The sequence below is a fragment of the Oncorhynchus gorbuscha genome, linkage group LG15, assembly GCF_021184085.1.
Source record: "Oncorhynchus gorbuscha isolate QuinsamMale2020 ecotype Even-year linkage group LG15, OgorEven_v1.0, whole genome shotgun sequence".
NCBI lineage: Eukaryota > Metazoa > Chordata > Actinopteri > Salmoniformes > Salmonidae > Oncorhynchus > Oncorhynchus gorbuscha.
The window spans coordinates 68,937,268-68,955,027 of NC_060187.1; the positions used below are offsets into that span (position 1 = coordinate 68,937,268).

The following is a 17,760-nucleotide window of genomic DNA, read 5'->3' on the forward strand; positions in this document are numbered from 1 at the left end:
CCCCTCCATCACCCTATACCCTCTTTCTCACTCTCAGACCAGCCAAGTCCTCTACCCCCCTCTATTCCCCCTCCATCACCCTATACCCTCTTTCTCACTCTCAGACCAGCCAAGTCCTCTACCCCCCTCTATTCCCCCTCCATCACCCTATACCCTCTTTCTCACTCTCAGACCAGCCAAGTCCTCTACCCCCCTCTATTCCCCCTCCATCACCCTATACCCTCTCTCACTCTCAGACCAGCCAAGTCCTCTACCCCCCTCTATTCCCCCTCCATCACCCTATTCCCTCTTTCTCACTCTCAGACCAGCCAAGTCCTCTACCCCCCCCTCTATTCCCCCTCCATCACCCTATTCCCTCTTTCTCACTCTCAGACCAGCCAAGTCCTCTACCCCTCCCCCCTCTATTACCCCCTCCATCACCCTATTCCCTCTTTCTCACTCTCAGACCAGCCAAGTCCTCTACCCCCTCCCTCTATTCCCCCTCCATCACCCTATTCCCTCTTTCTCACTCTCAGACCAGCCAAGTCCTCTCCCCCCTCTATTCCCCCTCCATCACCCTATTCCCTCTTTCTCACTCTCAGACCAGCCAAGTCCTCTACCCCCCTCTATTCCCCCTCCATCACCCTATTCCCTCTTTCTCACTCTCAGACCAGCCAAGTCCTCTACCCCCCCTCTATTCCCCCTCCATCACCCTATTCCCTCTTTCTCACTCTCAGACCAGCCAAGTCCTCTACCCCCCTCCCTCTATTCCCCTCCATCACCCTATTCCCTCTTTCTCACTCTCAGACCAGCCAAGTCCTCTCCCCCCTCTATTCCCCCTCCATCACCCTATTCCCTCTTTCTCACTCTCAGACCAGCCAAGTCCTCTACCCCCCCCCCTCTATTACCCCCTCCATCACCCTATTCCCTCTTTCTCACTCTCAGACCAGCCAAGTCCTCTACCCCCTCCCTCTATTCCCCCTCCATCACCCTATTCCCTCTTTCTCACTCTCAGACCAGCCAAGTCCTCCCCCCTCTATTCCCCCTCCATCACCCTATTCCCTCTTTCTCACTCTCAGACCAGCCAAGTCCTCTACCCCCCCTCTATTCCCCCTCCATCACCCTATTCCCTCTTTCTCACTCTTAGACCAGCCAAGTCCTCTACCCCCCTCTATTCCCCCTCCATCACCCTATACCCTCTTTCTCACTCTCAGACCAGCCAAGTCCTCTACCCCCCCCTCTATTCCCCCTCCATCACCCTATACCCTCTTTCACTCTCAGACCAGTCAAGTCCTCTACCCCCCATCACCCTATACCCTCTTTCTCACTCTCAGACCAGCCAAGTCCTCTACCTCCCCCTCTATTCCCCCTCCATCACCCTATACCCTCTCTCACTCTCAGACCAGCCAAGTCCTCTACCCCCCTCTATTCCCCCTCCATCACCCTATACCCTCTTTCTCACTCTCAGACCAGCCAAGTCCTCTACCCCCCCCTCTATTCCCCCTCCATCACCCTATACCCTCTTTCTCACTCTCAGACCAGCCAAGTCATCTACCCCCCTCTATTCCCCCTCCATCACCCTATACCCTCTCTCACTCTCAGACCAGCCAAGTCCTCTACCCCCTCTATTCCCCCTCCATCACCCTATTCCCTCTTTCTCACTCTCAGACCAGCCAAGTCCTCTACCCCCCCCTCTATTCCCCCTCCATCACCCTATTCCCTCTTTCTCACTCTCAGACCAGCCAAGTCCTCTACCCCCCTCTATTACCCCCTCCATCACCCTATTCCCTCTTTCTCACTCTCAGACCAGCCAAGTCCTCTACCCCCCTCCCTCTATTCCCCCTCCATCACCCTATTCCCTCTTTCTCACTCTCAGACCAGCCAAGTCCTCTCCCCCCTCTATTCCCCCTCCATCACCCTATTCCCTCTTTCTCACTCTCAGACCAGCCAAGTCCTCTACCCCCCTCTATTCCCCCTCCATCACCCTATTCCCTCTTTCTCACTCTCAGACCAGCCAAGTCCTCTACCCCCCCCCCTCTATTCCCCCTCCATCACCCTATTCCCTCTTTCTCACTCTCAGACCAGCCAAGTCCTCTACCCCCCCCTCTATTACCCCCTCCATCACCCTATTCCCTCTTTCTCACTCTCAGACCAGCCAAGTCCTCTACCCCCTCCCTCTATTCCCCCTCCATCACCCTATTCCCTCTTTCTCACTCTCAGACCAGCCAAGTCCTCCCCCCTCTATTCCCCCTCCATCACCCTATTCCCTCTTTCTCACTCTCAGACCAGCCAAGTCCTCTACCCCCCCTCTATTCCCCCTCCATCACCCTATTCCCTCTTTCTCACTCTTAGACCAGCCAAGTCCTCTACCCCCCTCTATTACCCCCTCCATCACCCTATTCCCTCTTTCTCACTCTCAGACCAGCCAAGTCCTCTACCCCCCTCCCTCTATTCCCCCTCCATCACCCTATTCCCTCTTTCTCACTCTCAGACCAGCCAAGTCCTCTCCCCCCTCTATTCCCCCTCCATCACCCTATTCCCTCTTTCTCACTCTCAGACCAGCCAAGTCCTCTACCCCCCCTCACCCTATTCCCTATTTCTCACTCTTAGACCAGCCAAGTCCTCTACCCCCCTCTATTCCCCCTCCATCACCCTATTCCCTCTTTCTCACTCTTAGACCAGCCAAGTCCTCTACCCCCCTCTATTCCCCCTCCATCACCCTATTCCCTCTTTCTCACTCTTAGACCAGCAAAGTCCTCTACCCCCCTCTATTCCCCCTTCCATCACCCTATTCCCTCTTTCTCACTCTCAGACCAGCCAAGTCCTCTACCCCCCCCTCTATTCCCCCTCCATCACCCTATTCCCTCTTTCTCACTCTCAGACCAGCCAAGTCCTCTACCCCCTCTCCATCACCCTATTCCCTCTTTCTCACTCTCAGACCAGCCAAGTCCTCTACCCCCCCTCTATTCCCCCTCCATCACCCTATTCCGTCTTTCTCACTCTTAGACCCTCCAAGTCCTCTACCCCCTCTATTCCCCCTCCATCACCCTATTCCCTTTTTCTCACTCTCAGACCAGCCAAGTCCTCTACCCCCCTTTCTATTCCCCCTCCATCACCCTATTTCTCTTTCTCACTCTCAGACAGCCAAGTCCTCTACCCCCCCCCCCTCTATTCCCCCTCCATCACCCTATTCCCTCTTTCTCACTCTCAGACCAGCCAAGTCCTCTACCCCCCCCTATATCACCCTATTCCCTCTTTCTCACTCTCAGACCAGCCAAGTCCTCTACCCCCCTATTCCCCCTCCATCACCCTATTCCCTCTTTCTCACTCTCAGACCAGCCAAGTCCTCTACCCCCCTCTATTCCCCCTCCATCACCCTATTCCCTCTTTCTCACTCTCAGACCAGCCAAGTCCTCTACCCCCCTCTATTCCCCCTCCATCACCCTATTCCATCTTTCTCACTCTCAGACCAGCCAAGTCCTCTACCCCCCTCTATTCCCCCTCCATCACCCTATTCCCTCTTTCTCACTCTCAGACCAACCAAGTCCTCTACCCCCCTTTCTATTCCCCCTCCATCACCCTATTCCCTCTTTCTCGCTCTCAGGCCAGCCAAGTCCTCAACCCCCCTCCATCACCCTATTCCCTCTTTCTCACACTCAGACCAGCCAAGTCCTCTACCACCCCCCTCTATTCCCCCTCCATCACCCTATTCCCTCTTTCTCACACTCAGACCAGCCAAGTCCTCTACCCCCCTTTCTATTCCCCCCTCCATCACCCTATTCCCTCTTTCTCACTCTCAGACCAGCCAAGTCCTCTACCCCCCTCTATTCCCCCTCCATCACCCTATTCCCTCTTTCTCACTCTCAGACCAGCCAAGTCCTCTCCCCCCTCTATTCCCCCTCCATCACCCTATTCCCTCTTTCTCACTCTCAGACCAGCCAAGTCCTCTACCCCCCCCCTATATTCCCCCTCCATCACCCTATTCCCTCTTTCTCACTCTCAGACCAGCCAAGTCCTCTACCCCCTCTATTCCCCCTCCATCACCCTATTCCCTCTTTCTCACTCTTAGACCAGCAAAGTCCTCTACCCCCCTCTATTCCCCCTTCCATCACCCTATTCCCTCTTTCTCACTCTCAGACCAGCCAAGTCCTCTACCCCCCCCCTCTATTCCCCCTCCATCACCCTATTCCCTCTTTCTCACTCTCAGACCAGCCCAGTCCTCTACCCCCCCCCCCCTCTATTCCCCCTCCATCACCCTATTCCCTCTTTCTCGCTCTCAGGCCAGCCAAGTCCTCTACCCCCCTTTCTATTCCCCCTCCATCACCCTATTCCCTCTTTCTCACTCTCAGACCAGCCAAGTCCTCTACCCCCCCCCCCCTTTCTATTCCCCCTCCATCACCCTATTCCCTCTTTCTCACTCTCAGACCAGCCAAGTCCTCTACCCCCCCCTCTATTCCCCCTTCCATCACCCTATTCCCTCTTTCTCACTCTCAGACCAGCCAAGTCCTCTACCCCCCTCTATTCCCCCTCCATCACCCTATTCCCTCTTTCGCACTCTCAGACCAGCCAAGTCCTCTACCCCCTCTCTATTCCCCCTCCATCACCCTATTCCCTCTTTCTCACTCTCAGACCAGCCAAGTCCTCTCCCCCTCTCTATTCCCCCTCCATCACCCTATTCCCTCTTTCTCACTCTCAGACCAGCCAAGTCCTCTACCCCCCCTCTATTCCCCCTCCATCACCCTATTCCCTCTTTCTCACTCTCAGACCAGCCAAGTCCTCTACCCCCCCTCTATTCCCCCTTCCATCACCCTATTCCCTCTTTCTCACTCTCAGACCAGCCAAGTCCTCTACCCCCCTCTATTCCCCCTCCATCACCCTATTCCCTCTTTCTCACTCTCAGACCAGCCAAGTCCTCTACCCCCCCTCTATTCCCCCTCCATCACCCTATTCCCTCTTTCTCACTCTCAGACCAGCCAAGTCCTCTACCCCCCTCTATTCCCCCTCCATCACCCTATTCCCTCTTTCTCGCTCTCAGGCCAGCCAAGTCCTCTACCCCCCTCTCCATCACCCTATTCCCTCTTTCTCACTCTCAGACCAGCCAAGTCCTCTACCCCCCTCTATTCCCCCTCCATCACCCTATTCCCTCTTTCTCACTCTTAGACCCTCCAAGTCCTCTACCCCCCCTCTATTCCCCCTCCATCACCCTATTCCCTCTTTCTCGCTCTCAGGCCAGCCAAGTCCTCTACCCCCCTCTCCATCACCCTATTCCCTCTTTCTCACTCTCAGACCAGCCAAGTCCTCTACCCCCCCCCCCCTCTATTCCCCCTCCATCACCATATTCCCTCTTTCTCACTCTCAGACCAGCCAAGTCCTCTACCCCCCTCTATTCCCCCTTCCATCACCCTATTCCCTCTTTCTCACTCTCAGACCAGCCAAGTCCTCTACCCCCCTTTCTATTCCCCCTCCATCACCCTATTCCCTCTTTCTCGCTCTCAGGCCAGCCAAGTCCTCAACCCCCCTCCATCACCCTATTCCCTCTTTCTCACACTCAGACCAGCCAAGTCCTCTACCACCCCCCTCTATTCCCCCTCCATCACCCTATTCCCTCTTTCTCACACTCAGACCAGCCAAGTCCTCTACCCCCCTTTCTATTCCCCCTCCATCACCCTATTCCCTCTTTCTCACTCTCAGACCAGCCAAGTCCTCTACCCCCCCCTCTATCACCCTATTCCCTCTTTCTCACTCTCAGACCAGCCAAGTCCTCTACCCCCTCTATTCCCCCTTCCATCACCCTATTCCCTCTTTCTCACTCTCAGACCAGCCAAGTCCTCTACCCCCTTTCTATTCCCCCTCCATCACCCTATTCGCTCTTTCTCACTCTCAGACCAGCCAAGTCCTCTACCCCCCTCTATTCCCCCTCCATCACCCTATTCCCTCTTTCTCACTCTCAGACCAGCCAAGTCCTCCCCCCTTCTACCCCCCTTCTATTCCCTCCTCCTCCATCACCCTATTCACCCTATTCTTTCTCACTCTCAGACCAGCCAAGTCCTCTACCCCCCCTCCATCACCCTATTCCCTCTTTCTCACTCTCAGACCAGCCAAGCCATCTACCCCCCCTCTATCACCCTCCATCACCCTATTCCCTCTTTCTCACTCTCAGACCAGCCAGGTCCTCATCCCCCCCCCTCTATTCCCCCTCCATCACCATATTCCCTCTTTCTCACTCTCAGACCAGCCAAGTACTCTATCCCTTCCTCCTTCTCTCTAAATTCCCTCCCTCTCCCCTTCCCTCCATCTAACATGCTGCAATCCAGCTGCTTTTGGACAATATCAGTGAGCACCTCCCTAAGATCACACACCAGGCTTCCTCCCTCCCTCGTTCCATCCCTCTTTCAATATCCCCCTCCATCACAGTGGCGCCCATTTTCCCTACTTCTTTCTCTTCCCCTCTCTCTTTTCCCATTTCCCTCTCCCTCCATCTCTCTCTCCCCCATCCCTCTCTCTCTGTCTGTCTGTGGTGTAATAAGGGGTTGGGGCTGATCACCTCCACATGAACTGACAGTCAGCCAGCAGACCCAGCCCAGACACGGCAGGCTAAGAGAGACATGGAAACTGAGGCACACACACACTCTGTGGATGTCTAGTAATAGACCATGTCAATCTGCCTTGTTTAACAGATAGGCTGGTCATGTAATATCATGACCTAATGTGCTATAAAGAGACACGCTGGCCACAGCCTTGTATTGTAATCTAATAGTCTTCTCCTGTGTGATTTAAACATGGTGACAACAGATGACAGACATACTCAACGGTAGAGAGATACAGACCCAGAACCAGACATGAATAGAGATAATGTAATTGCCCACACACAAACACACACACACACACACACACACACACACACACACACACACACACACACACACACACACACACACACACACACACACACACACACACACACACACACACACACACACACACACACACACACACACACACACACACACACACACATTTTGAATACTCTATTTGCACTCTCCACAGTCAAGCATTGAGGTACAAAGGACCCAAATATGTCAAAGGTCGCAGAGTCTTAGAATCAAGGAAACCAGAAACACTTCTCCTCCACAGAGATCAGCTACTATAACAGCTGACACAGAGCTACACAGGCCAGCTGCTGGGCTTCTTCCCTTTGGAAGGTATGCAATAACACACACACACACAGACATACGTACCTGCCGTGTTTGGCCTCAGTAGAGTCTGACCAGGCGCTGGAAGCCGTGATGTCAGAGTCAGGGATGGTGCCATCCTCCATCCCCAGGGCATAACGACACTGAGCTGCATGTATGTGGCCGTGCGTGTGTATGTGGGTTCGTGTTTGTGTGTGAGAAAGGGAGACATAGGCAGAGGGGGGGCAAGAATGAGATAGAGACTATATAATATAATTCATCATGCCTGTCATACAGCGTAGAGGGCTACGATTATGATTTGTCAGCGCCGATACCGATTATTGGAGGACCAAAAAGGCCGATACCGATTAATCGGCCGATTTAAAAATATTTTTAAAATCATTGTATTTTTAATAATGACAATTACAACAATACTGAATTTACACTTATTTTAACTTAATATAATACATCAATAAAATACATGTAGCTTCAAGTAAATAATGAAACAATGATCAATTTGGTTTAAATAATGCAAAAACAAAGTGTTGGAGAAGAAAGTAAAAGTGCAATACGTGCCATGTAAGAAAGTTAACGTTTCAGTTCCTTGCTCAGAACATGAGAACATATGAAAACTGGTGGTTCCTTTTAACATGAGTCTTCAATATTCCCAGGTAAGAAGTTTTAGGTTGTAGTTATTATAGGAATTATAGGACTATTTCCCTCTATTATTTTTTTATTTAACCTTTATTTAACTAGGCAAGTCAGTTAAGAACAAATTCTTATTTTCAATGATGGCCTTGGAACAGTGGGTTAACTGCCTGTTCAGGGGCAGAATGACAGATTTGTATCTTGTCAGCCCGGGGGTTGAACTTGCAACCTTCCGGTCACTAGTCCAATGCTCTAACCACTAGGCTACCCTGCCATTTATATTTCATTAACCTTTGACTATTAGATGGTCTTATAGGCCCTTTAGTGTTGCCAGTGTAACAGTATAGCTTCCTTTCCTCTCCTTGCTCATCCCTGGGCTCGAACCAGGAACACAACGACAACAGCCACCATCGAAGCAACGTTACTCATGCAGAGCAAGGGGAACAACTACTAGAAGGCTCCGAGCAAGTGATGTTTGAAACGCTATTAGCGCGCGCTAACTAGCTAGCCATTTCACTTCGGTTACACCAGCCTCATCTTGGGAGTTGATAGGCTTGAAGTCATAAACAGCGCAATGCTTGACGCACAATGAAGAGCTACTGGCAAAACGCACAAAAGTGCTGTTTGAATGAATGTTTACACGCCTGCTTCTGCCTACCACCGCTCATTCAGATACTTAGATACTTGTATGCTCAGTCAGATTATATGCAACGCAGGACACGCTAGATAATATCTAGTAATATCATCAACCATGTGTAGTTAACTAATCATTATGATTGATTGTTTTTTATAAGATAAGTTTAATGCTAGCTAGCAACTTACCTTGGCTTACTGCATTCACGTAACAGGCAGTCTCCTTGTGGAGTGCAACGAGAGAGAGACAGGTAGTTAATTGCGTTGGACTAGGTTGCAAGATTGGATCCCCCGAACGGACAAGGTGAAAATCTGTCGTTCTGCCCCTGAACAAGGCAGTTAACCCACCGTTCTTAGGCCGTCATTGAAACTAAGAATGTGTTCTTAACTGACTTGCTAGTTAAATAAAGGTATAAAAAATACATTTAAAAAGAATATTAAAACATAAAAAATATATATATTTTTTTAATCTGCAAATCGGCGCCCAAAAATACAGATTTCCCGATTGTTATGAAAACTTGAAATAGGCCCTAATTAAATTGTCCATTCCGATTAATCGGTCGACTTCTAATACAGAGACTAGAGGACAGAATAGAGCATTCTACTATCATACATTATACTATCATACATCAGGAGAAACATGATAGCTACATGTACATCCACGCCCCCTATATCACTGATGCTGTCAGTGATATGGGGGGCATGGATAACTGATGCTGTCAGGGATATAAGGGCATGGGGGTGGGGTGGATAATGATGTCAGTGATATGGTGGCATGGTGGCGTGAGGGGGATAATAATGCTGTCAGTGATATGGTGGCGTGGGGGTGGATAATGATGTCAGTGATATGGTGGCATGGTGGCGTGAGGGGCATAATGATGCTGTCAGTGATATGAGGTTGTGGGGGGTGGATAATGATTATGTCAGCGATATGTGGGCATGGGGGTGATAATGATGCTGTCAGTGATATGAGGGTGTGGGGGGGGTGGATAATGATTATGTCAGTGATATGTGGGCATGGGGGTGATAATGATGCTGTCAGTGATATGAGGGCATGGGGGTGATAATGATTCTGTCAGTGATATGAGGGTGTGGGGGTGATAATGATGCTGTCAGTGATATGAGGGTGTGGGGGTGATAATGATGCTGTCAGTCATATGAGGGAATGGGGGTGATAATGATGCTGCCAGTGATATGAGGGTGTGGGGGTGATAATGATACTGCCAGTGATATGAGGATGTGGGGGTGATAATGATTCTGTCAGTGATATGAGGGTGTGGGGGTGATAATGATTCTGTCAGTGATATGAGGGTGTGGGGGTGATAATGATGCTGTCAGTGATATGAGAGCATGGGAAGGATAATGATGCTGTCAGTGATATGAGGGCATGAGGGGGTGATAATGATGCTGTCAGTGATATGAGGGCATGAGGGGGTGATAATGATGCTGTCAGTGATATGAGGGTGTGATAATGATGCTGTCAGTGATATGAGGGCATGGGGGTGATAATGATGCTGTCAGTGATATGAGGGTGTGGGGGGATGATAATGATTCTGTCAGTGATATGAGGGCGTGGGGGGTGATAATGATGCTGTCAGTGATATGAGGGCGTGGGGGTGATAATGATGCTGTCAGTGATATGAGGGTGTGGGGGGTGATAATGATGCTGTCAGTGATATGAGGGAATGGGGGTGATAATGATGCTGCCAGTGATATGAGGGTGTGGGGGGTGATAATGATTCTGTCAGTGATATGAGGGTGTGGGGGTGATAATGATTCTGTCAGTGATATGAGGGTGTGGGGGTGATAATGATGCTGTCAGTGATATGAGGGCATGAGGGGGTGATAATGATGCTGTCAGTGATATGAGGGTGTGATAATGATGCTGTCAGTGATATGAGGGCATGGGGGTGATAATGATGCTGTCAGTGATATGAGGGTGTGGGGGGTGGATAATGATGCTGTCAGTGATATGAGGGCATGGGGGTGATAATGATTCTGTCAGTGATATGAGGGTGTGGGGGTGATAATGATGCTGTCAGTGATATGAGGGTGTGATAATGATGCTGTCAGTGATATGAGGGCATGGGGGTGATAATGATGCTGTCAGTGATATGAGGGTGTGGGGGGTGGATAATGATGCTGTCAGTGATATGAGGGCATGGGGGTGATAATGATTCTGTCAGTGATATGAGGGTGTGGGGGTGATAATGATGCTGTCAGTGATATGAGGGCATGGGGGGTGATAATGATGCTGTCAGTGATATGAGGATGTGGGGGGGGTGGATAATGATGCTGTCAGTGATATGAGGGTGTGGGGGGTGATAATGATGCTGTCAGTGATATGAGGGTGTGGGGTGTGATAAGGGGGGAAGTTCTTACTCAGTTGCTGTCAGTGAGTCAGTGGATAGGAATGTGGGGTTGGAAGATAAACCCTCACACATACCCCCTACACCCCCACACGGACAGGCCTGTTTCATTACATCATTGCCAAGCTACCAATAAAACTCTCTCTCTCCAGGCCTCTACGTCTCTCTTTTTACTCCCCTCTCTGTCATTGCCCTCTCTGTCTCCATTGGCTTTCTTCCCACACTCCATCTCTCTTTCTCCCCCTTTCACACACATGGTGGGTGTTTCCCTTCCTTTATTCACTCTTCATATCAGTTCATATCCCGGTACTAATGGGCTATTTCCTCCTATAAAAGACGTGTTGTTGCATCACCGCAGCAACGGTGTGGAAATAATAACCATATGGATCTAATCAGATGACAACGGTGTGTGTGCATGTGTGTGTGCGTGAGACAGATAATTCACTGTCTGCTGATACCCTGGAGGTGACAGAAAACGGCAGCTCTGGTTTCACCTTGTGGAGTTTAATTTTCTCTACTCTCTCTCTATTCCTCCCCTCCCTCCCCTCTCGCTCTCTTTGTATAATTGACAGGTTGATAAGCAGCCTGTACATTAGTGAGGTTGAATACCCGAGGCTACCTGCTACCATCTCTCTCCTGTAACAAATGGCTGCCTAGGAGACATGGACCTGAAACATAATCGTCTGCTGATAGCTGATGGACAGACTTAAGGCACACATCCAAGAATGTGAGGAGAATGTAGACAAGAGAGGGGCAGAGAGGGCGAGGGATGGAGGAGGATAGGGCAATAGGTAAAGCCAAGATGGAATTGTCTGACATTTCTGAGGGGGTGCCTGTGAGATCTTGAATGAAAGGTAAAACACACTTTCCCCTGTTGTGACTCAAATTGTATTAAACCTGGCCGATTGGTCAACGATCATCAATCCCTAGACCGTCTACTATCTACCTTGGCTTTAAGTAGGTAGGTTATTGAGAACCCATTCTCTTGAACAATAACGACCAATCATATTCTAGGGATCTGATTTGACCTTAAACAGCCACTTCCTGTCTAACATCTGACCTCTTACCTGGTTTAAAGTGCCACTCGTGGTCATCCGCAGCCGACAACGTCACCAGGACGATGGTAACCACGATGACAGGCAACAGACGCAGCTCTGGGGTTGCCATGGCACCAGCAACACACCCGGTTACCTGTCCGGAGTCACGCTGACAACCACAGGCATACCTGAGAGAGAGAGACAGAGAGAGAGGAAGGATTATAACATTTCAGAATGCATGAATAATTAATTTTGTAACATGAAAGACAGAATACGAGAGAGTAGGAAGAATGAGAGGTGATCATTTCTGTCTAAATGTCAGGTCCATTCTAGTAGATACAGTAGTAGATCCTCTATACATCCACACTGTGTGTCTAGTAGATACAAATAACTCAATTCAACACAACAAAATACAACAAAACAGACCAGTGGGTGGGGTTATATCCTGCATGGTTTGCCCTGTCTGGGGCTATCGTCGGACGTAGCCAGTGTCTCCCGACCCCTCCTGTCTCAGCCTCCAGTGTTTATGCTGCAATAGTTTGTGTCGTGGTGCTAGGGTCAGTCTGTTATATCTGGAGTATTTCTCCTGTCTTATCCAGTGTCCTGTGTGAATGTAAGCATGCTCCGTCTAATTGTCTCTCTGTCTCGGTCTCTCTCTCTCTCTTTCTCTCGGAGGACCTGAGCCCTAGGACCATGCCTCAGGACTACCTGGCATGATGACTCCTTGCTGACCCCGGTCCACCTGGCCCTGCTGCTGCTCCAGTTTCAACTGTTCTATTTGCGGCTAAGGAACACTGACCTGTTCACCAGACGTGCTACCTTGTCCCGGACCTGCTGTTTTCGACTCTCTCTCTAATGCACCTGCTGTCTAACTCTGAGAGATCGGCTATGAAAAGCCAACTGACATCTACTCCTGAGGTGCTGTCCTGTTGCACCCTCGACAACCACTGTGATTATTATTTTCTGACCCTGCTGGTCATCTATGAACATTTGAACATCTTGGCCATGTACTGTTACTATCATCACCTGGCACAGCCAGAAGAGGACTGGCCACCCCTCAGAGCCTGGTTCCTTTCTAGGTTTCTTCCTAAGTTCCTGCCTTTCAAGGGAGTTTTCCCTAGCCACCGTGCCTCTACATCTGCATTGCTTGCAGTTTGGGGTTTTAGGCTGGATTTCTGTATAGCACTTTGTGACATCGGGTGATGTAAAAAGGGCTTTATGAATACATTTGATTGACTCGTGGCACCACAACACAGACACCATTGGCTTGGTTTAGATCTGTTGTTGCACAATGAACCAATCAAAGGTGGTATAATTAGCCTAGCCAACATTACTTAGTCCTTCGGCATTCATAATGTCAATCATGGCATTTCCAACTCCCTTATTGCAAACTCCTCCTCAAGCGCTAATTGGCTTAAACATAACAGCAGGGATGTTTCGAGATAGAGAAAGACAGTAGTAAATACAGTGGGGCAAAAAAGTATTTAGTCAGCCACCAATTGTGCAAGTTCTCCCACTTAAAAAGATGAGGCCTGTAATTTTCATCATAGGTACACTTCAACTATGACAGACAAAATGAGAAAAAAATCCAGAAAATCACATTGTAGGATTTTTTCTAATTTATTTGCAAATTATGGTGGAAAATAAGTATTTGGTCAATAACAAAAGTTTAACTCAATACTTTGTTATATACCCTTTGTTGGCAATGACAGAGGTCAAACGTTTTCTGTCTTCAAGGTTTTCACACACCATTGATGGTATTTTGGCCCATTCCTCCATGCAGATCTCCACTAGAGCAAGGATGTTTTGGGGCTGTTGCTGGGCAACATGGACTTTCAACTCCCTCTAAAGATTTTCTATGGGGTTGAGATCTGGAGACTGGCTAGGCCACTCCAGGAACTTGAAATTCTTCTTGCGAAGCCACTTCTTCGGTGCCCGGGTGGTGTGTTTAGGATCATTGTCATGCTGAAAGACCCAGCCATGTTTCATCTTCAATGCCCTTGCTGATGGAAGGAGGTTTTCACTCAAAATCTCACGATACATGGCCCCATTCATTCTTTCCTTTACACGGATCAGTCATCCTGGTCCCTTTGCAGAAAAACAGCCCCAAAGCATGATATTTCCACCCCCATGCTTCACAGTAGATATGGTGTTCTTTGGATGCAACTCAGCATTCTTTGTCCTCCAAACACGACGAGTTGAGTTTTACCAAAAAGTTATATTTTGGTTTCATCTGACCATATGACATTCTCAGAAACTTCTTCTGGATCATCCAAATGCTCTCTAGCAAACTTCAGATGGGCCTGGACATGTACTGGCTTAAGCTGGGGGACACGTCTGGCACTGCAGGATTTGAGTCCCTGGCAGTGTAGTGTGTTACTGATGGTAGGCTTTGTTACTTTGGTCCCAGCTCTCTGCAGGTCATTCACTAGGTTCCCCCGTGTGGTTCTGGGATTTTTGCTCACCGTTCTTGTGATCATTTTGACCCCACGGGGTGAGATCTTGCGTGGAGCCCCAGATCGAGGGAGATTATCAGTGGTCTTGTATGTCTTCCATTTCCTAATAATTGCTCCCACAGTTGATTTCTTCAAACTAAGCTGCTTACCTATTGCAGATTCAGTCTTCCCAGCCTGGTGCAGGTCTTCAATTTTGTTTCTGGTGTCCTTTGACAGCTCTTTGGTCTTGGCCATAGTGGAGTTTGGAGTGTGACTGTTTGAGGTTGTGGACAGGTGTCTTTTATACTGATAACAAGTTCAAACAGGTGCCATTAATACAGGTAACGAGTGGAGGACAGAGGACCCTCAAAGAAGAAGTTACAGGTCTGTGAGGGCCAGAAATCTTACTTGTTTGTAGTTGACCAAATACTTATTTTCCACAATGATTTTCAAATAAATTCATTAAAAATCCTACAATGTGATTTTCTGGATTTTTCCCCCTCATTTTGTCTGTCATAGTTGAAGTGTACCTATGATGAAAATTACAGGCCTCTCATCTTTTTAAGTGGGAGAACTTGCACAATTTGTGGCTGACTAAATACTTTTTTGCCCCACTGTACATGTAGATCATTCATCAGATCACATATCCAGAAATGGACAAATAGAGAGAGAAATAGAGGAAGGTAACAGATATATTTGAGATGATTGACAGTCCAGCCTGTGTATCAAAACTACAAGTAGAGGGGCTAAGCGACACACAGACAGAGAGACGAGTGGGACAGGACAGACAATCAATCCTTGGTCCTACAAATGGTGGAACATTAAAAAGTGGATTTCAGAGCCTCATTCTAAACATGATTTCTATGGGTGGTGTAGTCAAAGAAATATAATTAATTCAAGTTCTAATTCATTCTACTTCTATGGTTGTAGTTAGGCATGTATCAGACACAGAAGGCAGTAGCCCGAGCATGAAAAAGTGGATTTCAGAGCTCCCTTCTGAACACTGTTTTTCTGGGTGCTGTAGCTGTAAGACTGGGGCCTGATAGGGTAGATAGGGTGCTGTCGTAGTTAGACTGGGGCCTGATAGGGTGCTGTAGTAGATAAACTGGGGCCTGATAGGGTGCTGTGGTAGTTAGACTGGGGTCTGATGGGGTGCTGTAGTAGTTAGACTTGGGCCTGATAGGGTGCTGTCGTAGTTAAGCTGGGGCCTGATCGGGTGCTGTCGTAGTTAGACTGGGGCCTGATAGGGTGCTGTAGTAGTTAGACTGGGGCCTGATATGGTGCTGTAGTAGTTAGACAGGGGCCATATTGGGTGGATAGGGTGGATAGGGTGCTGTAGTTACCCATCTATGAGACACAAAAGGGCTTGTCCAGTAGATTTACTGGTGGATGGTTAATGATTGGGGGTGACAGGGGCAGGGAGGGGGAGACAGCTGGTAGGGGAGGGGGTGTAGAGGAGTGGCCTGGGGTTCCTGTGGGCTTTCTGTGTTTCGGCTTCAGCTTCAACTTCACTGGCACAGACCGACAGCTGACACACAGCTGTAGGGACACAGAGGAAGGGGAGAGACAGTGTGATGGACAGAGGGAGAGAAGAAGAGGGGTATGAAGACAAGTGAAAAGTGGAATCATAGGCATAGAGAATGGAAGAGAAGGATGGAATGAAGGAGCGGTCCAGATGACATGGATGACATAGTAGAAAGAGTGTGTGTGTGTTTGTGGCACAGAGGAGATTTCAGGGATAGCCAGTGCAGCTGTCCAGAACAAGAGACAGGCGCTAGGCAACAGATACAGGGTGCAAGTGTTCAGATAGGGAGAGAGAGTAGACAGCTTGTTTTGAGGAAACACCCGAGCCTTTCAAGCGAGTGAAGCAGTGTGTGTCTTGCTTTGCCAGATGACACCATGTTGAAATATTTCTCTTATAGGATTCCAGTAACTCTAAGCATGCAGAACCAGAGCTGAGAATCTTCCTCCGCTGGCTTGTCCACTATGTCAACAATCCTACACAGTCACCACGGTAACCACTCCACATCGTAAACGAAAATGATCCCTGTCACAATCAATAACAATGTACTTGACAAATGTTACAACAGATAAAATACTTTTACTGACCAGAGACCACAAAACTGGATGGAAACACAAACCTTAGGTTCTGAAGAAAATGCAACCAAATTAAATCCCCACTAACCAAAACCAACATTATGTTTGGCATAGACAGTCAAGTGTTTTTGAGGAAGTGGAAAAACAAGCCGCAGTGTTTAGGGAGAAGCTAGCGAGGGAAGCGAGGCGGAGCCCATAGTGTTTAGCTAACCATCCATCTCCCTCCACTCACATGATTTGTCCAGACTAATCCAGTGCTAATGAATGGTTATGAACAGCTGTCCCACCACACAACAATAAAACAGACAGAGAGAGAGGAGGGAATGAGTGAGGGAGGGAGAAGAAAGGCTCTTGTAAAAAAAAAAGTATGCTTCAGAGAAAGTTTGACAAAAGAGTTTGGATTCCTTTTGGCACTGCAATGTCTCATGACAATCACATTGTAATTTGCATTTCAAACTATACTGGGAAAAAATATAAAACGCAACATGTAAAGTGTTTATCCCATGTTTAACGAGCTTAAATAAAAGATCCCAGACATTTTCTATATGCACAAAAAGTGTCTCTCTTAAATGTTGTGCACAAATTTGTTTAAAACCCTGTTAGTGAGCGTTTCTCCTTTGCCACAATAATCCATCCACCTAACAGGTGTGGCATATCAAGAAGCTGATTAAACAGCATGATCATTATTACACAGGTGCACCTTGTGCTGGGGACAATAAAAGGCCTATCTAAAATGTGCAGTTTTGTCACACAACACAATGCCACAGATGTCTCAAGTTGAGGGAGCATTCGGCATGCTGACGGCAGGAATGTTCATCAGAGCGGTTGCAAGATAATTTAATGTTAATTTCTCTACCATAAGCCACTTCCAACATTGTTTTAGAGAATTTGGCAGTACATCCAATCAGCCGCACAACCGCAGACCATGTGTAACCACGCCTACCTCCACATCTGGCTCCTGCACTTGAGGGATCATCCAACCCAGGGCTTCCGAGTGGCACAGTGGTCTAAGGCACTGCATCTCAGTGCTTGAGGCATCACTACAGATTCCCTGGTTGAATCTAGGCTGTATCACAATCGGCCATGATTGGGAGGCCCATAGGGTGGCACACAATTGGCCCAGAGTTGTCCAGGTTTGGCCGGTGTAGGCCGTCATTGTAAATCAATATGTTTTTTAATGGACTTGCCTAGTTAAATAAAATAAATAAATACAATTAAATCTGTGTCGAGCCACCTGGACTGATGAAACTGAGTTTGCAAACCAAAGAATTTCTGCAAAAACTGTCAGAAAACGTCTCAGGGAAGCTCCCCTCCGAGCTCATCTTCACCAGGGTCTTGACCTGACTGCAGTTTTCCATCGTAATCGACTTCAGTGGGCAAATGCTCACCT

General features: G+C 48.6%; 1 protein-coding gene across 5 annotated transcripts in view; it reads right to left on the reverse strand.

Annotated features, from left to right (window-relative positions):
• LOC123997884 (epithelial discoidin domain-containing receptor 1-like) overlaps positions 1-17,760 on the reverse strand; it is an 87,501-nt gene that overhangs the window by 46,499 nt on the left and 23,242 nt on the right. For all 5 annotated transcript variants that reach the window (XM_046302545.1, XM_046302543.1, XM_046302544.1 and 2 more), the window contains exons 2-3: positions 11,869-12,026; positions 7,218-7,320 (exon numbers count right to left, since the gene is read on the reverse strand). In XM_046302545.1, coding sequence (XP_046158501.1) covers positions 7,218-7,320; positions 11,869-11,968 — 203 coding nt within the window. In that variant the 5' untranslated portion in view covers positions 11,969-12,026. The remainder of the gene's footprint in view (positions 1-7,217; positions 7,321-11,868; positions 12,027-17,760) is intronic.